The 26601-nt window shown below is 33.6% G+C and overlaps 1 protein-coding gene across 2 annotated transcripts in view; it reads left to right on the top strand.

Annotated features, from left to right (window-relative positions):
• Positions 1 to 26601, top strand: part of LOC116341666 (neural cell adhesion molecule 2) — a 290370-nt gene that overhangs the window by 226437 nt on the left and 37332 nt on the right. For both annotated transcript variants that reach the window (XM_031768909.1, XM_031768994.1), the window contains 4 exons: positions 8533 to 8643; positions 18461 to 18664; positions 18776 to 18927; positions 21218 to 21365. In XM_031768909.1, the coding sequence (XP_031624769.1) occupies positions 8533 to 8643; positions 18461 to 18664; positions 18776 to 18927; positions 21218 to 21365 (615 nt within the window). The remainder of the gene's footprint in view (positions 1 to 8532; positions 8644 to 18460; positions 18665 to 18775; positions 18928 to 21217; positions 21366 to 26601) is intronic.

The following is a 26601-nucleotide window of genomic DNA, read 5'->3' as shown; positions in this document are numbered from 1 at the left end:
ATTTTCATCGCTTTCTTTATCTGTCTTAAGTGTTGGTAACTGTGATATTGGACTCGTGGGAATGCCATCTATTTATGATAGTAAAAAAATCGTTCTCTACCATTCATCCATACCAATTTTTTTGTGAAAATTTTCACTTTGAGCGATTCCTTGTGATAAAAAAACGCACGGCAATACACAACTATTTCTGTATGTTTTCTAAATGCGAAAAGGGAAAAAAAGGAGTGAAATCATGAGCGAAAAATCCTCAGTAATGTCATTATTACTTAAGTTGTAAGAAGATAGAAAAAGAAAAATTTGCCTGTGACGTGTGTCACGGAAAGGCAGCGAAAGAAGCACCTTTTTCACTTTTTTTTTTATTTTTATTGATATGAAACAATAAATGCCATACTCATTTTACCTTATTTTTTATTCATATGCCAATTTGAGGCAAAAAAATGTGTGCTAACGAAAAAAAAAAAAAAAATTCAATTCTGCAATTTGATGCGATTGTTGTACCAATAGCGTCGACGGTGGTGGCTGTAATGATTTGAATGGCTCTCAGATTTCGCATCACACAGTCACATATTCAAGGATATCGTGCATATTGTTGTGTGTATTCATATGCAAAAGTTACAAAAAGAAGTACAAACAAACAAAATCAATGCTAAAAATTATCCCGCTGGGCACACACATCTTTCAATTGCTTATATCAACCGCATTTTGCAAAAGGGTTGCTCCGAGAAAAACCATTTCCGTCAGTTTCCATCAGCACCAATAATAATAACAATAGAGAAAAAATGTATGGATTTTATTACATAGTGCATGTAAAATGAATACCCCCCGAAAAAAAAGACGTAGAAAAATTCAACACATTTGTTGCGTGCTCAGTACAGACACACACACACACACTTAAACAATGCGGTGTTCGTTGGCAAATCGACGCTAAAATTGTGCATTACATAAAAGTCGATTTCAAACGATTTTCAAGTAGATTTCCGTTCGTTGCGCAACACTGAACTGATGTATAAAAGAATGAAATCACAACTTTTTCCATAAATTATTTATAAGCATGATGAGAGAGTGTGTGTGATGTGTCATGGATTGCTCAAAATATACAGTATCATCGTGGATATTTGATGCAACCTCATATAAATTTCACATTCACACCACATACGGTACAAACTAATAAAAGTAAAAAAAATGTTGATAGTGTTATGTTTGCATGTTATGCCTATTTTACGATGATCGCAAAAATATGTAAAAGGAAGGCTTTCTTCGAATTGTCTAAAGCTCTCATGTGTGTTTTGGCACCTGCATATTTTAACAGTCCCTCCCACCCAAGCAATGCACACATTTTACTATACGTAATACCAAAGTGAGCCATAAATTACGCAGCACATGAACCAAACAGTACTGAAACATCGCGCTGTGTCTTCGCACTTCTTAATTGATTCGTATTGAATTTGTAACGATAATGTTTTTTCAAGTCATATTTCCGATTTGTTAATTTTATGTGATCCGTCACTCAAATTCATACCGTCGATTCTTCAGCTCTGGCGGAGTAAACAAATATATGAGCAATTTTGTGTCGTTTTTGGCATTTTTACAGCTGAATAGTTGTAGTATTTTGAATAAAGAAAGATCGTGATTTATATTAATTTTCATTGGACTCAGGCACAAAAATGTCTCGGATTCCTATTGGGTCGATGGAAAATGAGTAAAAAAAAGACAGAAATTACAATTATGTGTCGTTTTGTAATCAAGTGTGAATGTGCGATCGAGTGTGAGATATCGATTGGAAACACACACATTTTTCGGACGGAATCGGAAGAGTTTCTTTTCCATTTCGTGTACACACATTTAATGCATCATCTAATTTTATTTCATACCGTTTCGATTGCGACGAGAATGAATATATGTTTTTCATGCTGTCGCAGCATGTCGATGTGAGCAACATTCACAAGATATTTTCATGAATACGAAAAATGTGATTGAATCTGCATTTCCAATTTTTTTTTTGTTTGTTTCCAATTCTGTATTCGCTGAATTATAGGATTCAATCTAACGATCAAACAACTATAATATATTGAGCGTATAGATACTATATTTCAATCGGTTTGTCCCCGTGGCAATTCCTTCGAACATTGTGCAACTTTTTAAAAGAGTTCTTCGAATCGTTTGTTCGCATTTCATCCCTCTCATTCCTCATCGTGCCACCCCTCACATCAATTCCATGTGAAACGAAAACGAGCTTAAATAATAAGGAAGAAAGAATCATTTGCGTAACTGTATGAGTGGAAATGCATTGAACACTACATTTCCTGCAAAGGTACGCGAAATCTTGTATGTGTGTTGTGTGTGTAAAGGACTATCACCGTATTCACCATTTTCACCACCCTCGGCGTAAAAGGTAAAGCTAGCTATTGAATGTATGTACGAAGATTATGTTAATAATCTTCCAACTATATCATTTCCTTTGCCTTTTCGCATATTATTTCCTCATCGGCAATCGCTGAGAAAAACGACTAGACGAAATCAAGAAGATGAAGAAGAAGAAGAAGAAAAAAATAACATGAAGACGAAGCCCAAAGAACAGGAAATGTGCATGAAAACGGAAAGGCAGCACGCAGCATGAAAAAAGGAATTGAAGACAGAATAGGAATGAAAGAGGAAAATAAAATTAAATTGATTCACTTTAAGAGCGTATTTTCGTTTAGACGACGGAATAAATTGTGGAAATTGTTTTATATGCATTACAAACATGATTGAAAAATATTTTAAATATTTAATTTTAATACGATTTACCAAAGACTTTGATGGAATGAATGCGTTGTTTCTATCCCCTTTTTTCGTCTCTACTATGAACAACCAATCCAAACAGAAAGAGAGAGTGAGAGAATAATGCGTCTCATTTTATTTTTGCAGCTGCATTAAAGCTGCTTTTCGATGCAGCAATTTATTTATGACGTTTTTTTGCTCTTTTTTCTTTATTTCTATGCTCTGTCTCTTTTCCTCTCTGCAATCTCGAATATTATAATTAATTCGGTGTGTGTTTGAGTTTTGAGTTGATTTTTCTTTATTCCACCATCTTTTTTCTCTCTCGCCGTGATTTGTAACTTAACACAAAAAACTAACTTCCATTTCAAGTCAGCTTATCCAATGCAGTGGTAAAACAATTAATTAAGAATGCTTTTTAAATTCGAAATTTATTGGTTTTTGAAACGGACAACTGAAAACGAATCATTTTTTACATGAAATTTAGTTCAACGCTTTTCGCAAAAAAAAACAAGAGATTGATCCTACTTTATTATTAGTTTTTGCATTATTAAATAAATATTGAGTAGTTCATATTTTAGTTTTATTATTTTTTTTGTTAATTAGGAAAGATTGATGTTGAAAAGAGTTCATTTAGGGAAAAAATAGGAAAGATTCTGAAGCATCCTTTCATATCTGTGACTATTTTGTTGATGTGTGACCGCAAATGAGCAAAAAAGGCCAAATCATTACGACATGTCAGTGATAAAAAGAATCACATAAAAATATACAGCCCACGTACAACGTTTCATTTCCTTTTGACCTAAATCCAACGGCTGTGCGTATCTGTTGATTGACAACGAAAAAATATTTTATTTCCAACGAATGTTCCACATTAATAGCAATACAAAAATGAATCTAATGAAGTTTTAAAAGAATTAAAATTCTTAAACCTACCAAAAACTTACAATTTTATCATTTACAAAAAATGATGCATCGTTTGACTCAAACACTGCCGGTCGATTGTACAGCAACCAAAATTAAAATGTACAATTGTTTGAGCGTAAATAGTAAATGTCTTTATAGAGATATATGAAGATTAAGTAGAAGCAAATGATGTGATATGAAAAGAGAAAAAAACTGAGAGATTATGATGGCAAATTATATTCTCATGTGCCCAAATCATCTATTCTGTACAGGCATACGTTATTATGTCATTTCGTCTTTTCATTCATTTATATATTCCGAATGCTGCATACAGCTATAATGACATGATACTATTGCGTCGCACTGTTTTGCTTTTTTTGTCGTTGATTTTTCTTTCATTTGACCAACTTGATTTCATCTTGCGATTTTGTGAGCGCTTAGTATTGTGTGGTGTTTTTTTGACGAGCGCCTAGTAGTGTCTAATTGTGTGAGTGTTGGAGGCATCTTTCTATGTACCTTTTTTGCGGCATACTTCTTTTAATTCCATGCTGATGTGCATTTTGTCTTCGATTCTCTTTGCCACCATGATTACACTCTGGATGGCTTTTTTCGTATTCCGCTAGAGCTATGTGTTTTTATATACGATTTATTTAGCTTTTTGTTGATATTTATTATCTTCACTTGGGACAAAATTGATTACACTCACACATTACGTTCAAACTATACAATTCTATATTATATAGTATGATCAAACATTATAATGACATTTTAGTGGTGTTTTTTATTCAACTACGCGATGATTTGTGAAAATTTGGAATATTTTCTGCCATCAAATTCGAACTATTATGATTTTAATATAAAAAAATAAATATACCAGAGATATGTGATGCTACCACTTATGCTAATATATTTGCAATGCGAATGCGTTTGATATTCAATTTAAAGCATCACCACTCACCAATTTGCAAAAACATTTCCGTTTGATGGGGTGTTGTGGGTGTTGTGTGCTTTATATCTGTGTGTATGTGTCTCGATAACGTACGCCAAACACTCCACAATCATTTTCCCTTAATGCCCATTGTTTGTCGCTGAACAAAATAACAAACACAAAAATTTTGTTTGCGGTGGAACATCCTGTTCCGGTTGGCATAATTTAAACAAGGCATTAGACAAAAGCGGCAAATAAAAACCAAATTACAGTATTCATTGCTGGTATGGAGTGTTACGATATGGCAGAAAAGATTGACGCTGTTAACATCAGAAACAATAGTCACACTTGAATTTAAAAAAAAGTACGTCTATTTCATAAATAAAACACTTACCTGGATATTTCACAAGCACACTTCCTCATCCCTTACAATGGGCCATCATTTAAAAACGAATGAATAAAATAAATTTAAAAACAAAAAAAACGACGTAGACATGGGATTTAAGTGGAAAAGCGGAAAACATCCAAAAAACCAGACGTGCAATCACAATCGGAAGTGAATGAAAATGAGGAGGTCAAAACTACTCGCACCTTTTCGATTTTAATTTGGTTAGTCGGTGGCGGATGTAAATGTATAGATAAGTGCGTATATCATGGCAGTGTGTAGCCATACCTTCAGGTTGATTTTTTTTTGTTTTCGTTTCTTGAGCGGCGTTGCATGCTTGTCGTTGAATGTTAAACGTATATATATTCGTCTTTGGAAGCAAAGACAATTGAAAAATGAGGGTCATTTGTTACTGTCAGCCGATTGCTATTTAGTAGATGTTTGTATGCGCTCATTCGCCATTTTTCGTTATAAGTGTGTGTAAATAAATAATCTGTATTTCACCGCTTTTTTCACTCTCTTTAACTTACATTCCCGTGCATTCCATGCCGCTCTCTCTCTCTCGCCTCACTTTTCATTGTCTAGATGTGAATCTAATTTTATTGTACCTGCTACACTTTTGTTTATTCGCAGAATATAAAAATAGAATAGAGTCCGTTCCACCCCCATATAAATACACATATAGTCGTTGGTGCCGCGGTGCAAAAATGCTTATGTCTGAGAGTCCATTTAAATAAATGATTTCGTGCAGATTTAAAGCTTTTTCATTCAAGCACGTTTCCGATTTCCTCATGCAGTGTTGATACAAACAGTCCAAAAGAAGAAAAAAAAATCCTACAAGGAACTAAACAGATTTTGTTATGGAATTAATAAAATTACAGCAATTACTTAGATTAGATTTGACAAATTATATTTTGTGAGCGTATTAAACCATAGATGATTTGATAGCTGCAACAATGAACGCTTCGTATGAATGACGAGCGAGTGTAGTCATTAAAGCTGGAATTGTTTAGCTTCAACTTTTTTTTTGCCCTGAAATAATCTTTATTTATCAATTTATTTTTACTCGCCATTCTTTGCCACCTGGTATTTTTTGCAAAACACTCAAAAAGTGTATAAACTAAAATGTCACAGAGAGGATTAATTTTGAGCATTCACATCGACAAAAACTCATTTCGTTCTATATCGGTGGCAATAGTCAGAGTAAATTATTTTTGCATCTCAATTGAGTGATCACATTGAGAGTTGAATCAGTTACCATCTCATTTGAAATAACATAAACAACATCGACAACCAAACCAATTCAATTTCATATCGAATGTGCTCGATGTGTATGTTGGCATGAAATTTTCCAAGAATCTTTGCAATGATAATTGAAACCGAATATGTATAATGATGGTTATTCGTATTGAGCTCATGCTTTGCTTATAACTTCATTCATAGAAGTCATTGAGTAACAAAAAATGGAGAGTGAGTGATTGCAAGTTTGGTTGCTTGTTCGATGTGTGTATATAATACAATGTGGCTTAGCAATAATTAAGTTTGATGAATTCTTTTCTTTAAGACACCTTCATATTTTTGCTGAACTTGATATAGTTCTCCGCGGAATTAGTTTTTGGGGTTGGATATTTGTTTGTTTGTTTACTTTGTGCACTTGTGTCTATGTGTGTCGATCGACTTGAGTCGATAAAGAAAAAGGAAAAACGATACTAATGTTCTATTGTCATATGATGTAAATTATTCTGTTGAACTGATTAAGTGAATTGCCGTGTTCGTGAGTCGCATGGGATTTGTCGGCAATTCATGCAACATTGAATAAATTGTATTTGTTCGACGATGTATTTATGTTACTTTTATCATTTTTGGGTAATGTTTCAGCAACGACCGCATAGCAGACACACACACACACAGAGAGAGAGACAGAGAGAGAGAGAGCAAAAAAGATTTGAGGTCTTTGGTTCAAAATAGAACGAAAAAGAACGGAAAAAAAATAAATAAATCAGTAAATATATTAAATAAATGGCACGGGCTTAATGAACTTGGCAGACACTAAAAGCAGACACATTCAACCACACATAGTACAGTCGTTACACATGGCTTGTATAATTGCACAATATATTATGGCTGACAGAGTGTTGTGTCTATTCATATGGGTAAAGAAGCAATGTCGAAACGTCATTCTTTCATTCATCTATACACAAAGAATGAGACACATACATGCGAGCAGAGAGAGAGAGAGAGTGAGAGTAGAAGAGGGTGGTGGAACAACAGAGTGACGTGAGATTTCGATAAAACCACTCTTATGATGTTTTGATGTAACTGATATTAATACTCAACTTGATATACAAAAGTTAAGGCTCTTCATGTCTTACGAACTCTTAGATAAGTATTTCCCAAGCATCTCATTTGGGAACTCAGTTATAGAATGTATGGTATGTTTTTTCCTGTTTTTCAATGAAAATTTGATCAAAAAAAAATGCTCACTTCGTTAAATATGGCGTGCGCCTGGCTCAAAAATCACCTTCAATTCGACGGCTTCAAATTATTCAATGGCAAATTTTCTAACTCAAAATGCAGATAACGTAAAAAAAAATCATATATTTCATAAGGTGAAACTGAAACCCAAAGCAATAAATATTTTTCAACATCGAACAAGCTTTCAAACGGTACTCATTCTTCGAGAAAAACCAAAGCTCCCCATATTCCCCTAACAAACATCTTCAATGGTTGAACTTTTGTAATCAAAGTCCATAGACCAATATGAAGTGAGCTTTGAATTCGCTTCTACGATGTTTGAAGAAAAACGTAAAAAAGGAAAACAACTCGGATTCAAATCAACTTTAGAGTGTATTACGTTTTGAAATTGTGTATTTTATCTTTAGCTAACATAAATATTAAACTATGCACTGATTTTGTACGGTTGATATCGAAGTGACACTGGAGACAATCTTATGACATCTAGAAAATGGCACGAATGTAAACAAATCGCTGAATGAAGTTTATAGTCGGTGAAAATGGACAATGGTGCACGAGAGAAAATGGTTGATGGTAGCTTGTGTTTATATAATGACTTGTGGAATCCTTTCGTTGTTCAACTCAAACATGATGGATTCTTCAGCTGTGCAGAGAAGCATTCCTTACAATAGACGCATACAAAGCGAACAAGAGAGAGAGAGAGCGAAATAGCAAGAAAAAGCATGGGTTGGTTATCGGAACAAATATTTCTCGTTTTTTGGGGGCATTGATTTCGGCTCACAGAACTTCCGTTCGCATATTAATCATTCAGTCAGTCATTTGCATTTTTTAAATTTTCGGCACACGCACACACACAAACGACCATTGATGGGAAAACTGATGAATGAATAATAAGAAGCCAAACATTCGCATTCTAGCCAAGCACATTATTATAAATATAATTGATTACTTCAATGTGATTTTTCATTTTGTTTTCACAATGATTTTTTCCCCGTTGATATCGCACATTGTTATTCAGCGCACGTTTTAAATACTTTTCTCTCTTTCATGCACACTAAATATTTTATTTTTTCTTTTTCAGTTCCGCCAGATCGTCCAATTATCTACGAGGCAAAGCGACGAGAAAAGGCCAAAAATGTGGAAGCATACAATGAAGGAAGTGACGTTTTGCTCGTTTGCGAAGTGACAGGCGGTAAGTTTATATTAAATTTTAAAGCTATTGCCAAGTGAGAGAATGAACCGTTCGATTCGAATGCTTTTTCAAACAACTATTGCACACGCATCGCAACATTTTTGTATAACATAAGATGTTTTAGCAGTCAAGCACACTGTGTTAAATTATTTAACATCTCTCCGGGTCAGATAAAAATGTTCGTTCGATTTTTAGCGAAAAGTTAAAGAGAGAGAAAGAGTTAAAGTGGGCAAAACAGTAGTAGAGAGAAATATCGCATAAAAGAAACCTTACATTTAAGAAGCGATAGTCAACATTTAAATCGAAATGATGGAGATTGTTTTTTGTGAATTTGATGGTTGAATGCAAAAGCTGATATAAGTCGAAATTTAAAATGAATAACTGGAACTGCTCAATTGAATTTATTTTGAAGAGGTGAACTCGCATTTTCAACGATAAAACGCTTCAAAACTTTGAACTACTGCTGCAGAGTAGAAAGAAAAATCGTCGCATCGAGAATATTTTCTGTGTATTTTTGGAATTGTATGTTATACAGATTAGACTCTTGAGCGGATTCATAATTGGTTGTGTTTCGCTCCCAGCTTTTTAACAATGGTCGACAACACAAAAACAATTTTAATATACCATAGAATCATTGTGGTCGTTACTTTTATTTATATTGTGTTGTATTGTTGAGCAAGGGATAATGCCACTATGGAGTGTATGATAGAAATGCGAGAGAAGGTTAAAGAATCAGAGATAGTGATGAAGAGAGTAATTGAGTTCAAAATATTTTTTCAACAGATAATTAGATTAGCTGCGTAATTTTGGCATGACGGATTTTTTTTTCTAAAGTGAATGCTTTTAAATATGATGTGTACAATACCAAACGGTAGTATGCAAACGTTTTTCAACAAGTTTACAAACAATTTTTCTTTGTAATAGAGTGGCCAATTTTTAGAAAAATATACTCATTACTTGCTAGACGCAGGGATTGCAATTTCACCAATATGCAAAATGACTACTTGCTTCTAGATCTTAAATAAGTTTATAATATATCTAAAACTCGAAACATTCATTCGCTCGTTCGTTTGTGCGTTCGTTTGTAGAAATTCGAATGTACGTAGTATCCGTTCGTTGTACGAAGGAATAAAAAAAGAAAAATTGAATTAGTCGTGTAAGTGTACAAAAGTGTAGATTATTTTTTTTATTTATTGCTGAAAATTGCAATTAATGCTTCGTCGGCATGGTATATGATATTTACAATGAAAAAGGATTACGAAATAATTTTATTGTTGTCATACATCAAAAAAACCGAGTTACTCACAGTAATTTTTTTTTCGGTCCGAGTATTTGTTCATTTCATTTTGTTGAGATGGTGGAAGTGTTGCAAATTTATCTAATTATTATAAATCTTAAATTCAGAAGTAATTGGTATCACATATGAATGGGGTAGAATAAAAACTACTTCTCGAAAAATTGCTATTTTAAAACGAAACCTAAAAAAAATTTCAATAAAAAGTGAATCAATTTTTTTTTGTCCAATTGAAGTGAATGAAGAAAATTTTGTTCAATAAAAGTGAACCAAAAAACAAATTTCACTCGGTTTTTTCAGTGTAAAATACACTAAAATGAATTTTTTTTTTGGGTTCACTTTTATTGAACAAATTTTTTTTGGTTCACTTCAATTGGACGAAAAAAAATTGATTCACTTTTCATTGAAAGTTTTTTTTAGGTTTCGTGTTTAAACATTTTTCGAGAAGTAGTTTTTATTCTACCCCATTCATAAAATGAAAACAAATTGTGAAATAATGTGCGTGTATGTTTATACCACTCACTGTAGATATGAATCCGTCTGTCTGAGAAAGGGGTACCTTCTTAATTCTCTTTTTGGTGCCTGAGATCAACCAGAATCCCATCAATGACCACGGAATACCATTTAGAGAATGTAATATTTCTTGCTTGATGATTTTTTGTTATTTCATGTCTGCACGTTTGCGTTAATTGCTAATGTCAACGTCAAACGAATGCCAAATGAAGACACTTTTTCTTTTTAAAATGTAGAGAGAAGCCACCACATTTTACTAGATTACGAGAGAAACCTTCCGCAGAAAGATAAGTTTAGGTGTCACCGAAGGATTAATAATAAAAAAAAAATAAAGGGGAAAAAGACAAGCGCATTCCCCGAACGAGGGTCATAATATTCAACGAAATTAAAAAGCACTTTGCTCCCTTTTTTATTGGTTAATCCATTCGTGTTATTTTTCTTCTGCATAATTTTCCACGATTTTTCCATTTTGTCCATGATTAATGTTCCGTTTTTACTGCCACTTTTGTACCGCGTCTCTACATGCGCATAAATTGTACGACCAAAAAGCAAAACACCCAATGTTACGATGTAATCGGAAAATGGCTCTTAAGTCTTCTCGTTTTCTCACTCTCTGTATGTGTCTGTATCTATTCGAACAAGGTTCAACATAAATACAACGACCACAAATAAAATTAATTTCTGCTTTGGCTTGGTCACCGGTTGTCGTTTTGGTTACCGTCTCAAAATTATGACCATTGTTGGTGCGTCGTTGTTGTTGTTGGTGATGCTCATCGTTCTACTACCACGTACCACCACCATCTCCACATTTCGAAACCAAATCGTACGAACCATTTTATGCTAGTTCATATTTTATGTTGTAGTAAAATTGCTCATTTCAAATGATGTTGAATTTTATATTTAGATTTACTGTTGCGTTTCATCACAGTGGAAAAATTGTAATAAATGCTTTTTATTCATATGAAAAGCGGACACAAACACCGAATATATGGTGGCCGACCATCAGCAACGGTAGCAACAGCATAGCAACAATATTAACAACAACCAACCAACAAAAATATCATCATAGCAATGCATTGCATTACAGATAAGAAAATAATAATGCTCGTCTGTTATGGGTTATCATAATACGATTCTTCCAAGCACACCACACACACACACATGCAGACACTATTATCAACGTTTTATTGTTTCGGTTTTCTACTATTGCGAACATTGTGCACTTCATGAACATTATTCAAACACTAATAATCTGAAATCGTGCACTGCATAAAGCAGGTGTGCACACTGCACATTATGGGCCGGCCAGTCGCCGGTGCAGTGAGTTTTCATGTTCTCTGGATGGTTTGCAACCAGATTACTTTTCAATAAATATATATATTCAACGCAATGTAAACGAAGTATCTTGATGCCAGCTCATTCATTCACATAAAATTCAACTTTATAATCCAATATTACATCTAATACTGGCAAATGTTATTTATTGGCCATTTTACAAAAACAATCATAATATAAGTCGAATGTATTACAAAAATATTATGATTATTTAGCCTAAAACTCATAATGCGCTTTATCTTTGCATGCATTGTATTAGAAAATGATCTCTAAATTTTGTTGATCGAAAAATCTAGTTGAAAATGGAATACAGTGTGTACATAAAATGGACATTAAGACAATTTGTCATTGACAAAAAGGCCGTATTCTACACGTTTTGTGGTAATTTTTTTTGAAAATTTGTTTGCTGCTCCGTCTGCTGTCATTTACTCCAAAAAAACGAAAATAATTCCTGCGGATGTTTATAGGAGCCGTAGCATACAATGCATGCCATACATAGAAAGACGGAGCTACTTACTTTACTCGCAATTTACGTCAATACACAAATACACACTAAGCAACTAAGTGTAGCACGCACAGAGACGGAGTTGTGTGTTCCTGTGTATTTGTGCGAATTGTTTCAGAATGGTTTGACATACAGCTACTCACTGGTTTGTCATTGTCGTAGTTCTTCAGTAGCCATGTAAGGCGGCGTTACTGACGAAAAAAAATACTTTTCACGCTCTCATACATTCAAAATGTATAAAAATACCTGTACTTCTATAATGATTTCTGAATTGTTCATGAACATTGAAGACGCCGAACATTTACGTAAATGCATGAAACGATTTTATTGATAATGACTCAAAGATTAATAATTCTTGGTCATGATTAGATATGAGAAAACTTTTCCATTTCAGTACAAAATTATCAAACGGAAAAATGAACCGATATGCTGACTCGCACTTCTTCTATTATAAATCAAAAACCAATTCGTTAAAACTATAACAAGTTCATATTGTAAAATTAACAAGACTAGTTTGGAGCTCTATTTGTAAAGCGCGCACACAGCATCGCTAGTATCAAAGAGTGTTAAAAACGACGAATTTTTTTTTTGTTGAAGTTTGTTCATATTTAATGAGAGATTTTCAGAGTGTGTGCACAATGCATTTCGATTTTCATTTACTGTGTCGGAAATGAGATCCGCAATTAATCGGCATATATGAACACTCTGCAAAATAAATGTCGAAATATGTAGTTTTTGTCGTTCATTTTGTGATTCTTTCAATGGGGTAGGGTAAACAGTATGTCATTGTTTCGGCTTTGTATGCTATGAAAAATGCTATTCACAACAGTTTTTACCCGTTCTCTTGCTCTCTTAGATCTTTCACTTATGCTCTCACTCTCGCTGATTACATTTGAATGAATTTACGAACGGGAAAAGCCGATATGCAATCAAATCGACATTTGCAAAGTAAAGAGCTGTAAGAGCAGAAGCAAAAACACACACACAATTGCACATACAAAGTACGAATGTATGTCAAGCTTACTTTCATGCGATGCAAACATACAAAATTCGGCTGAAAAATGCGCAATTCATTTTTCATAAATCACACATTCCGCATGCTGTTTCATGTTCTAAACATATTTGACTGCTTCCACATCGAACATAACATCATGAAACAGATTTTCGAACAGAGAGATGAATGAATAACGACAAATGAAAAAAAGACGAAACTACGTACAGAGCGACAACAACAAAATTTTGAAATCGACAAAAAAAATAAGTGAACGAGTCAGATGAAAAAGAGAACTACGGATGGAAGCGATGGAAGAGATTTTTTTTATTGAATTATTCAGTAGCTTTATGGAATTGCTTGTGCACCATTCCACCGATCCAAAATTGTGAATAACACAGTTATGATAGTGTATCAGCATTGTTGCAGTCGATTGAGCTTGGCTGCAATCATGACACAAAAAATTCTCCTTTTCTTCGACGAAAACGACACCGAAATCGAAATTGAAAATTGAAAAATAATAAAAATGTCTTTCAATTGATTTCAATGAGCATCAACGGCAGAAATAATTCTCGCTCAGATGCATTTGATGGCCATGCAACCCGAAGTCAAACCAAACAGAATCAACCAACTAACCAACCGCCCCAGCCAAATACAATTGCATTGGATTTGCTGCAGGATAATGATGGCAGCATTGAGATAGATCACGTATGCACTTGCACTTAGAATTTCAGAATACATTCGGGGTAACAAGTGAATTTCAGCCGGAAATGTCAACCATCGCAAGTTTTTTATGCTACTGCACATACTTAGATATAAACGATTTAAAAAAAAGAACGTATTTACACTTCACATGGATGGGGAAAAAAGTACGAGAAAGGCGGTGATTTAGAGAGAAGATATTAAATAGAATGTACAAAAGTTTCAGTGCAGATAAGTTGAAGTCAGCAGAATTCGTTTTTTTTTCTTTGGTTTCATGGCATTGAAATGATATACACACGATGGGCAATGGCAATACGACGAAATGAAAGAAGAAAAAAATAGATATCGTCGTAGCGCACATAATTCTATTCTATATATGTGTGTGTGCATGTGTATGGTTAGTAGACGCTTAATAATAAGAAAAACTAACGATGTAACACATTTATAATGTAGATTTTGTTGTGGTTATGGTGTTTATTTTTCCATCCTTTCTAATGCACGGAAGGTAAAGATTTGTCTGTTAACGCAACGGTTACAAGTCAATTTCCCCGAAAGAAAAAAAAACGTAAATAAACTGGAATCAATTATATCAACTCAAACTAAATTGAGCAGAAATGGTGTGTTGTTTCGTGAGATTGCCATACACATTGAATATAATGCCTGGCTCAACAATAAAAATCATGTGCACTGAATTAAGTAGACTTTACCATTGTGTATGGGTGTAATCGTAAAAAGCTTATTTGGCACAAAAAACCATAAAAACTAGATTCATTGTCATAACGATGCTTGGAAATGAACGGTGAAAATGAAAACAATGCGGACTACAAAACCAACACAATTCACAAGATGTTCAAGAAAAGTGCGAATTCATGGATGAAAACAGGCAAACCGACAAATAGTTACATCTAGATAGATAGATAGATAGACAGACAAACAGACAGATAGTGACAATATAGATGATATATCATTGGCAAGCAAAAGCACTGTTCGCGCAATATATGGACAGTGGACATTCATGGATATGTCACGGACGATTTTTATATTCAATTCTCTCTATGTCGATGGGATCTTCATTTGTGTGACACGCACATAATATTTAACGACCAAAAAATAGAGAGAGAAAAAACGAGCTAGAGAGAAAGAGTGCTGGTTTCAACGATTTGCCAAAATCCACCTAGTGCCCATTATGTTTGGCATCGTCAACATAAAGATTCTTCATTTCCTCGGCACATACTCCATATGTACTCGTTCACATCGAATTTTGCTGTTATTTGTGCAGCTAATAATAACATTTTCATATATTGAAATTGGTTGAATTCGATACTCGGGTACCGATATCGATCTTGTTGATAGTCTTTGCGGCGCAGATATCACAGTTTGTTTGTGTGAGTGTGTTTGTGACTCTTTTGCTGGCGCTTTTCTCGAGCATCAAGAGAATTTTATTAGTCCATTTATTAGTTGACTTGACATAAATATAATATATATTTTTTTCTTCTTACTTATTTCTTCGCTATCGTTGTTGTCGTTGTTGTCGTTGTTGTCATTGTCATTGGTGTGATATGCCAGTGCCAATCAGCACTAGATGAAGGAACTTGTAAAATAAGGGAGAAAATCGAGTAAATATTCGGGACGAGAAGAGTCAATAAAGTCGACAATGCAATGTGCCAAATAAAAACAGAAGTGAGAGTTTCCACAGTCTTGGAAAGAGAGATACATTCAAGTGCTAACGAATACCAAACTATGCCGATAAACCACATTGTTGAAATGATATTTGACGAGCACATTTTGAGTGTGCTATTTTGGATCATTTGCAACTTATTGATATTCGTGTGCGCAAAAGTGCTAGGGGCTCAGAACGAAATCAAAATCATCGTGCATTTTGCGAATCATTTGCATATGTTATTGGCGACTATTTGCAAAATTTATACTGCAATGGCCAATTCGGAAAATAGTAAAAAAAAAATAAATTATTGTGATGAAATATTGAGCCGCATTATGTGAATCTTTTCGGACACACATAAATTTCGGTCCAGAATCATGGAATAATACAATATATATATACACGAATTCCCCTAGCAAGATACTTTTGTCATTCTAGCCCGTGCAGCACAAATTTTCAGTGAAATAAAATGACAACCCCCTGATTAGGGGGGAGGGCAGGGTCAGGATGAAAAAATAATGATGCCAATCGATAGAGCATCAAAAGTTACCCCAAGAATGACCATTTTCTGAAGATGCATTTCCAGTCCAAAAAACCCAACTGAAACTAGACAATTTTTACCTTCCATGTGCGGATGTATGCCCGTGCTACACCAAATATTTAGCAATCTGCATTCAATAAAAAAATGATAGTTAGAAGAAAAGTATACAAAATTTGTATTACAAAAAAAAAAAAATGGTTCACTCTAAAATATTTGCTATCAGTCTCTTCGACAAATATCCAAACGTTTTTTTTTATTTTCTGGCGCAAGGAGATTTAATATGTTTGATACACAACACTTATACATCAGAAACGTTGTAATAGTAGAGAAAGAGATAGAGAGATAGAGATAGTTGAAAAGAAAAGCTCTATTCATTCAGTCTCTCTGTGCTTATCTGTTTTCTTTCTTTGCTGTGATAATTTTTATCTCTTGTTTTTCCATAAGGTCATTTCATATTCCCCAAAAAGCTTGCGGTACATTGACTATTATAAACAATTTGCTCTTTCAATTAAGTGAAACGAGCAGTGTGAAATGAAGAATACACCAACACACAGATTCCCAAGACCTTTTGACCATACTAACACTGACCAAGTACCACGCAACCACCAGAAAACATGTGAATTATGGAAACTGTTAGCAGATAACATGCTATACGTTTTTTGTGTGTACTCAACATATTTGTCAACGGTAGCTTTTCTTTGCGTCGTTGTTTAAGCACATTTTATACACAGTGTGTCGTCTGTCTTGAGTTTGGTGTCATCCACTCAGGGATATTGTTGTAGTTCAAAAATACATACACAATCTGAATATAGCACTAACACATAAAACATGTCACACAAACAATATGAAATGTACGGAAAACTTAACGATAAATATACACACGAATCTTGGAAGTTCATACTTATCTTTACAAGCGCCGCTGCACACATGAATGCAACTTTTCGTTTTGGCAACAATTTTTTTTTTTTTTCGTTTTAATTTCCGTATCTCATGTTCACAAGAAAGAATGCATCTGCAATTTTGTTTTCGAAACACTTTGTATTCTGTTGTCATTGCGAACCAAAGCGAGGAAGTTGGATTTGTATAGAGCGATGGCAGTATTGTCGGCATTCATTGGTCATTTATGTAAACTATGGAGAGAAGAAACGAGTGCTGCACGAATCGAAGAAAGTCCAAACAATGTATTGTAGTCATGACTACATGATTTTTTTCTATTTTATATGCTTAATCGTAAAAGCTTAAACTAAATATTTTTTTTTTCGTCTTCTACTTAAAAAAAAATATTTGCTGTACATATATATGAACAATGAGTACAGAAGAGTTTATTTTACATTTATTCCCGTTTACATTTACGTATTGGAATCGAACCTGGTTTATTTCTTGCAAAAAATATTTGCAAAGAAAATGCATAATCAATATCTTTTCGAAACACCTACTATGAATAGCAGTTTGAAGCATTCGAGTTGTTGTATGTTTCTTTATTTCTAATAACATACAGTTTTTTACGAATCGTTTTAATAAATACAAGTTGAAATTACCGGTTATATCATGTCATACTTTCATTATAATGAAAATAATTTGTTATGATTACAAAAAAAGCACTCACATCAAATCCACAGGAGAATTGTACCAATAGTTCATATCATTGAAAATCTGGTATACATGCCTACATTTACCAACATATCAAAAATGGAAAACCCACTCCGGTACAAAACTATTTGAATTGTGAAGCAAAAATTGATTATTTAAATCGAAGCGCCAGAGGCGTAAACAATCATACAAATCACTTTATTTTATGATGTGGTGATTGCCTGACGCGAACAATTGCGTCAGCTACTTGCGCCACTACACATTGTGTTGAGAAATCTATTAAAACTATTGAGGTTAGTCTCTTTATTGAAAAATATAAAGTCCAATAACAAACTGCCTGTATTTCTCTAAAGTCCAAGTATGTTCTTCTCAATACCAGAAGAAAAAATATTCAATTTCATCTTCTAGCTAGTATAGACATAGTAATTTCGCATTTAGATCCTCAGGGGATTCGCAGTTCGCACTAACTCCAATTCAATGAAAAAAAAAAAGTTAAATCTTTATGAGGCGACATTGATTTATCTCTTCAACAATTAGCTAGTTTCGTGTTCTTTCTCGAATGTAAATGGGAGTCTTGTTTTTGTGTAAATGGGCGTGTGCAGAAAGTGTTTGAAAAGCAGTAAATTTTAATATGTATTTCATTCTTTTTTATTGATTTGTGTTTGTTTGTTTGTATTCATTTATAGGTCGACCACGGCCAAATGTCACTTGGTATTTAGACAACACCGTTATTGATGAATCATTTGAGCAACGTCCCGAAGGAGTAACCGTGAATCATTTATCATATCCAAATATTGGACGACAGCACGTAAACGCCCGTTTCGTTTGCATCGCAAGTAACACAAATCTAATGCCGCCAAATAGCAAAGTGCTTGTTATCGATGTCAATCGTATGTTATCTTTCCCTCTTTAACCATTTTCAAAACATCAATTTTATCGTTTGTTTCATGGCAATAAAAACAATTAAAACATTTATGTTTTGTTTATTTTTCAATCCATAGTTAAACCGGCCGCTGTCCATATTTTGGCGAAACGAACATTTGTCTCAGCTGATAAGACATACGATATTGAATGCAAGAGCTCTGGATCGAAACCAGCTGCCGTAATTACCTGGTGGCGCGGCACTAAGCAAATAAAACGCCCTGTTCGAAATGTAAGTAAACACACGGTTGTGAGGTTGTGTCACAACGGTATAGCCATTTCACGCTCTATCTCACCCGATTTCTGCGTGACAAGTTTGCATTTGTATTTCTCGTTGCACCTTTTCGAAAATCACTGATACAAAAATTCCAATTTAAATACAAACACAGTGATTTCACTCAATCGTTGGGATTAAATGGATTAGAGAGAATAAAACGAAAAATATAATGCCACCGAATGTGAACGAACAAGCTGATTTCAATCGTCCACATTCCAATGCAAAAATAAAACGGAACATGCTCACAGTAGTTTTAAGCAATTACATATCTTAAACGACATGCATAAATATGACGATAAAATGGATATTGTGAGAGTGTGTGTGTGTTGTATCACAGTTGTAAACCGGTTTGCTCGTTGGTCTCTATGTATGGCAGGAATTTCGAATTCATACGCACCGCAAAATTGAAAGGAAGTGATTAAGATATAGAACTCAGCAGTTACATTAATCGCAGCGATAACAACCACATCACCATGTACTTTACTTGCTTAACTATTTACCATTTACCATTTGCCATCGGACAATTCACATTTTGATGTATAATTATATTTCATTCTCATTGAAAATGTTAAACATCGAGCTTTGGAACAATTAAAGTTTCCATCGAAATCGTGGTTTTCGCTTGCATTTAATCGGTCAAACAATTTCAAAGTAAAACTTAAAATAGAAAATACTTAAGAAATGCAATCAATTCGTATGCATCAAGAATAAAGTACGTGTGTATATTTGTTTATTCTTTTTTTTTTTGAGAGAGACACACACAAAAAAAACAGCAAAAAGAGAAAATTAATGTGTACTTTTGGCAAAACAAGAATAACAAGCCAAACGAAATTTTCGACCATAAAAATATCGTATAAAACTCAACAAAGAATTTCTTAGTACTTTTCGTAATCTTCATATTTACTCGCTCTTGACGATATGGATGAAGTCATATAATAGAACCGCATACGATTTTTTTTTTTCGTGTACGTGAATAACTTTGTTTTAGCGTTGTGATTAAATCTAGTTTAGAGTCTTACCGTTTTTCTTTTCTCTATTCATTCGCAAAGCAATATTACACTTGTATTATTTTCCAAAGCCAACGAAATGAAAGAACGTGCATGCGGCCATTTCTCGCTTTTTCGCCACTTCCAAATTATAGCTACAAAATTAGATGAAAATTAAATAAAATGGCTTTAGTTTTTTGAATTTTTTTTTTTTCGTTCAATTTATTCGACTTTTTCGTTCATCGTTTTTATATAAACGACAAAGATTTTAATCGAGATGATAATGCAAATTGTAAACTGACTTTCGTTCGCTCTCAAAACTGTAAGCGTGTGAGAAAAAAACCGTTCACAAATAAATATTAGAAAATGTCCATTGTGTTGAAAGTTACATCAACATTTTTTGAAGTGCGTACCCTTTTTGTCGTTATTTCTTTTGCACTGTTTTGAAACTTTTTCTTTTGTACTTCGACACAATTCATACAATTTACGCGCTAATGACAGTAAATGGTTATTATGTTCCTTTGCGGCGAGTTCAGGTGCCTTCAAGCAAGACAAAGACCTGTTTAATTCTGTCAAGTAAACCGCGATGCTATAAAGAGTTCAAATTGAACATCCTGTGTTCAAGGTGTTGGGTGTTTATTGCCTGTTTATTGCCTTTGTTCGCACCGCATTCGGAATTTCTTGGAGTTTTTTCGTTCGACAAAACAAATTTCTCTAAATCATAAAATGTGAAATTGGATGAGGAGATGTGATAATTTTAGGAATTTTTTTTATATTTACTTGCTCCGAATTGTATTCACCGAATGAACTTAGCTTCGCTATTAAATCCAACTTTAAACATTTGAAAAAAGTATTTCCAATCGAAATGTATGGACACGTTTCGATAAAAAGCGTAATGATGACGGTAGATGTTGTCGATCATTTATCGGATTTTAGATAATCTATTTTCTGCAATCATACATACACATACAAACCGAGAACGAAATTCAAATGGTATAATTCAAACAAAATAATAAAAACAATTCGTAAATTGGAGCGAGTAGAAGTGGGAAGGAGGGCGTGAAAATGTGCTATTGTTGACGAATATTCGTTCCGTGAATGGTGTTTTCGTTATCTCGGTTATGTTTTTTCTTGTTATTAATGCAGTGTGAAATGATCTACTCTCACTGGATGAAATACGTTTTAATGTCCCTTTTTTTCTATGCAACATTTTTTTTTTTTTTGAGATTCACTATCATTTTGTCCTGATTCTTTCACAGTTTTCGGAAAATCCAGATAATCAATCACTGAGCGTGCTGACATTCACACCATCCATAGATGATGATGGAAAACATTTGTCGTGTCGTGCAGCAAATCCATATATCGAGAACAGTATAATCGAAGATAAATGGTTTTTAGTCGTCCACTGTAAGTAGACAGATTCATTTATATAATATGTATTTCATTTTGATGCTTTATTCTTATTACCGACTTTTTTTCGTTTTTCATCAACACGCATTCACACTCAATCGAACACATTAAATGCATGAATTGCAAAACTTGAGCTCTCTCTATACAGAAGTATATGACACAATGAGTGCATTTGAATGTGTAGTGGGGCTTTTTTTATTGAACTAATGTATGTTGATGAAACGAGAAAATGGCTTTTTTTACATTTTTCAACATTTGATGGGATAGGTGACAAAAAAGCAACAAAGCAAAAAGCCAAACATCAACCCAATTCCTTTGAAAGTTCACAAGCTTTCAAATCTTTTTTGTATCGTTTTTTTTTCTTCTCACTTCAATTTCAATGAATTTAATTTAATATTGTTAATTTTTAATTTCTAATCAAATGAAAATCACAATATTACTTTAATTTCAATTAAACATGTGAAGAGTGAAGAGCAATTTCAATTAAACGTTAACGAAGCAATTCAAAAAATATATGAATGTCACTCATTTAAATACAGTTCGGCTTTTATCATTTCGGATACTTCATATTGGGTGAAAAAATACTTAATTTTTTTTTGCGTTTTTCTGTTCAAAGCAATGTTTATTTCCTAAAACATTAAATTCTGGTCGGTTAATTTCTGGGGAAATAATTTCTGAGTTTAGAGAAATACTTTTATTATTACAACAAAAAATGTACATTTATCTGATTCTACCGAATTCCTGCCGTAAAGTGTATTGATTCGTCATCCAGCAAGGTGTAAAATTTAATTAGTTAAACATTTGGTGATAAATCAAATGCTGTATATTTTTGAAATACAATTGTGTTGAAAAAAATTGGAAAAAATATCGGAGTTCGAGCCAGCAAAAACTGAACAAAGCAAGTTATATTCCCAATATATCTCCAATGCCGTTTTTTTTTTTTCAACAACGAACAAACACATATGATGAAATTGATTCTTGATGAAGTACTGACATTAATGTACTTATATGAACCATTCAGCGCTTTACCCTTTCACTTTATTATTTCCCATTTTAAATTGCAGTTTTTGGTGATGTGGTGTTATTTACTTGTTTATTTGTTGGTTTCTGTTACCGTTGTTTCTTTTTTTTTTATTTGCCACTCGTAAAAGTGTGATGGCTTGATCCGTTTATTGGATGCGTATATAACAGCTAAACTCGTTGCCGACACATTTGTAAAAATATTCATTCAATGAGTCATTCATTTAATCAAGAAATATCATCAAAAACACTCTACATATACGTAAAAAAGATATCAGCTGTAAAATATAGACATTTCGTGAAATTTCATCAAATACGAGTGCGCAAAGCCTAAATAAAATGATTGTATGTGTATATTTGTGGGTGTTTTATTTCGTTGATAAAAAAAAATGAGCGGCATCAACGATAGCAATAATGAAAAGTTCTCATGCAATAAATGATTGATGTGTATGGTACTTTGGGCGTATGTATGTGAATGGTTCGTTTTATTAGTGCGAATTTTCATTAAATTCGACTTTTGTTGCGAAATCCTATGTGAAAATATAACACTTTTATGTCATTTTGATGTTGCATCCATACACTTTATATATGGGATGCATTTTTTTGTGGCTCGAATTAGTCATCTAAAACATATTTGGTCCCTTTTTATTTCATTCTCTTTCTTTCATAACAATCGTCGCGAGAAACGGAAATGAATTTGCGTCAATGGCGCAACACAAATCAAAAAAGTAAGCGACCCATTCATGTAAAAATCACACATTTCAATGGCGGGAGAGAGAAACAACACAAACATACCAACACGATAAAGCCCGTTGGCCAGCACTAAAGTTGACACAATCACAAAAAAGTCGAACGGTCATGGTCGTTGAAAAGTCATAGAAAATAATAATGGAAATGATCATAGGTGGAAAAGTTCATATATGCGAGACATTTTTAGCGCTGGCCTTATTTTGATGTTGTTGGATCAAAATGGAAGACCTTTTAAGAGTATTTTGTTGGCTGTGGTGTTAAGTTATGAATTCAAAATTGATTATCATAAACAAAACTAATTTATCTATCTTTTATTTAATCATTTTCAATTTCTAGCATGAGATAGATTTTTACTCAATTGTTCGAAACTTTTCGTGGCAACCAATAGTTTTGTATGTGCAACAATTCAATTGTTCCAAAAGTGTGTTGAGTACCCGAGTGGTTGGTATTCCATCATATTCGACTAAATATGCTCTTTGTCACAATACCGTGCCATTTGATCCTACATCCTGTTATTATATCACATACACACATATATAACCTCGGAGTTTGACAAAAAGTCCATATCCGTAGCAGCTGAAAATGATGAATTTACACAATATTGTGATTGTGGAAAGGATGGCGCATAAGTGCATATACTAAATGCTTCGAAATGCTTAATGGAAATATGTGCGTTGACAAGCACACGAATTCACCTAACAGGAACCAAGAATAATAAGACTTGAACATTTTTATATACTATGATATGGTAAACTTCTATATACTTGAGCTATATAAATACTCGGTAGCGCGATGAAAAGCAGACGACTACGATGATGATAACAATATTTTTTTTTTTGAACTGACCGCAAAGAGTGTCAAGCAAACCACCGTTTTCAGTGACGACCCAACTCACGTGCCATAACAAAGACGGCAATAGACTGAGGGAGCGGAATAATAGAAGGATTTAGAGATGGAATGAACGATGAAATGAACAAAAACGATTTTGAATACGCCGAAGGCGTATTATTCTGAAAGCTTAGTCTATTTTATTTGCATCCACATTTGCAACCGTTCAATAGATTCAACCACCATTTACATTCCATAAAACTCCGCATTTCAGCTAAAAAAATCCATAAAAAATGCTCTCTATACGTTTGACGATTTCGACACAATGAAATGCACACTGTTCAACAATTCAAAGTTGACAGCAATGCCGCCATTTGGCTAAATTAACAATACAAAAGAGATAAACTAAATCAATGATACAGTATTCTGTTGTACCAATGTCCCTCCAGTTTCGTCCGCTTGTTTGTACTGAAAATACAAAACTACGCAACTGTTTAAACTTGTTTGTGATAAAAAAATGTCTTTGCTAAGATAAAAAAAAATTTATTCAAACATTTGGCATAAAGATTCGTTATATGGCGCACATAATAATTGCGTATCTCATGAATGTGTTGGTTGTGTCCTACCATCACTTACAATGGCAAATAATGTAAAAAACTGCATGATGGCGCCATCTCTATGTGCTCATGAAAATTAGAACAAAAAGTTTGTGTAGAATGTTAATTGTTTGAAGTTTGAATACGGAATCATTTGTTGTGACGTCTGTCATTTTACGCTCGATAAAGATATACCGTGTAAATTGAACAAAAACCGATTTATTATTTGTATTTAGTGAATTTGTGATGGAAAATAAATTGAAATTACTTTGCACAGTTTGTGTCATCAAAATTAACTGCGAGGACGTTGCATATCACATGGTTTTTCTTCACACAAAATCAGTTGACATTTTTGACTTTTTCGCACCAAAAAAAAAAAATGTTTTAATTGCCTTTGGTGCTCGTTTGGATCGCGAGTTCAATGCCAAGCACATAGAGATGTCGCTCGGAACGTGAAGCTCAAAAAAAATATACAGGTGATATAGAAAGCAAGTGATGGTAGGTTGTGTCTGATTCGCTTTTTGATTTGTGTGCTGTCTGTAGGAGTGTTTATATGCTTTGTAAACATTTTCATATTTTTATCATCCACAAAAAAAAATCTTGTAAACACGAAAAGTCAAATGCAATATTAGTGCCATGGCATATTGTCCATTTATGTCAAGTAAAAAGTATGCGAGGGATTGTTGTTTCATTACTTTTATGTCATTGATTTTTCGGTTTTTATCATTTAATTCAATCAAGTTGACTATTACCTAATGACAATTTATATAAAGCTCGCCATAAAATCAACAGTCAAATTTGTAAGTATAGCTGTTACCCGTGTGCAAAACTAGTGACTAGTCAAAATGCACCAAAATAATTGACTGACTGACTGAGTCGACTGTTTTCCATACAAAATTGAAGAAAATTATTGATAGCCAACTATACCCTTACAGTCAATAGTGACTTAGTCATTTCCATACGGGTATAGCATGGCATCCTTATGTCAACAATTGCAACCAAATACGATTAAACTTTTTTTCTGCGCTTCATTTTCATTCGATCGTTGATTTATTTTTCCCAACAAAGTCAGTTGTTTTACAAACACCACACCCTAGACCACACCATAATGTAGCTCGTTACCATTTATAATATGCTATTATTCATTTCGTCTCTTTAATTTTAATTCAATGCAAACTTTAGACGGAGTTAAATAAAAGAAAAAAAAATCTGCACTCGTTTTCCGTTTAGTTCGACGTGAAAGTTTTATATCAATGTTATAAATCAAATAAGCCCCTAATTGAATAGAATTAGATGTTTTTGGCTACAACGTTATGTAGGAAAGCGTGTGACAACTGCTTAGAATTGATTTTTGTTGTTGTTGTTGTTGTTGCTGCTGCTGCTGAAATGCGGTTGTGTAATCTACAACTTTATGCGCCTGCATATTTTCGAATTGCTAACAGTGTATCTGCTCACCCATCACAGCTTAGAACATCTTCTTTATTTTCTTTTCTCTTCAGTTCGTAATACACATTCTCTGTATAAATAAATGGTTAAAAGTCAAGAACTGTGTTAAGATTATAAGCACTTGTTGCCAACAATTCATTGTTCACATTTTCGAAAATGGTATCAGTGTGTTGAATTTTGAAGTAAACGAGATCACAGACAACGGCAAAATTCATTTGCTCGAGTAAAACGTTGTGCTATACACATTTAATTTTTGGTGAACTCCAAAAGGTTACAACAGATGCATATTAGTAATAGATGCAGTGTTTGGAAATTTGCTGGATATATCCGATGAGCTGAGCGCTCAGCCAGATACACACACAAACATATCGGCCATCCAAACACTGCAAATTCCCATAGCTTATTCATTTGTCAAATATTGCTTTTGGTTAGATCACCTAAAAACACAATATTCACAGTATGTTCAATACAATAAGTTGGCTTACCGGCAATTTTCGGTAAAAATCCTATGCCATTTGTACATGACAATTTGATTTTGTATATTTCTAATTCCATCGTATGCTTGCCAAAAACTTTCGGTTTTCTGCCTCTTC

This window comes from Contarinia nasturtii, unplaced genomic scaffold, assembly GCF_009176525.2.
Source record: "Contarinia nasturtii isolate CC-2019 unplaced genomic scaffold, AAFC_CNas_1.1 Cnas_scaffold_78, whole genome shotgun sequence".
Taxonomy (NCBI): Eukaryota; Metazoa; Arthropoda; class Insecta; order Diptera; family Cecidomyiidae; genus Contarinia; species Contarinia nasturtii.
This window is presented reverse-complemented; position numbering and strand designations above follow the sequence as displayed.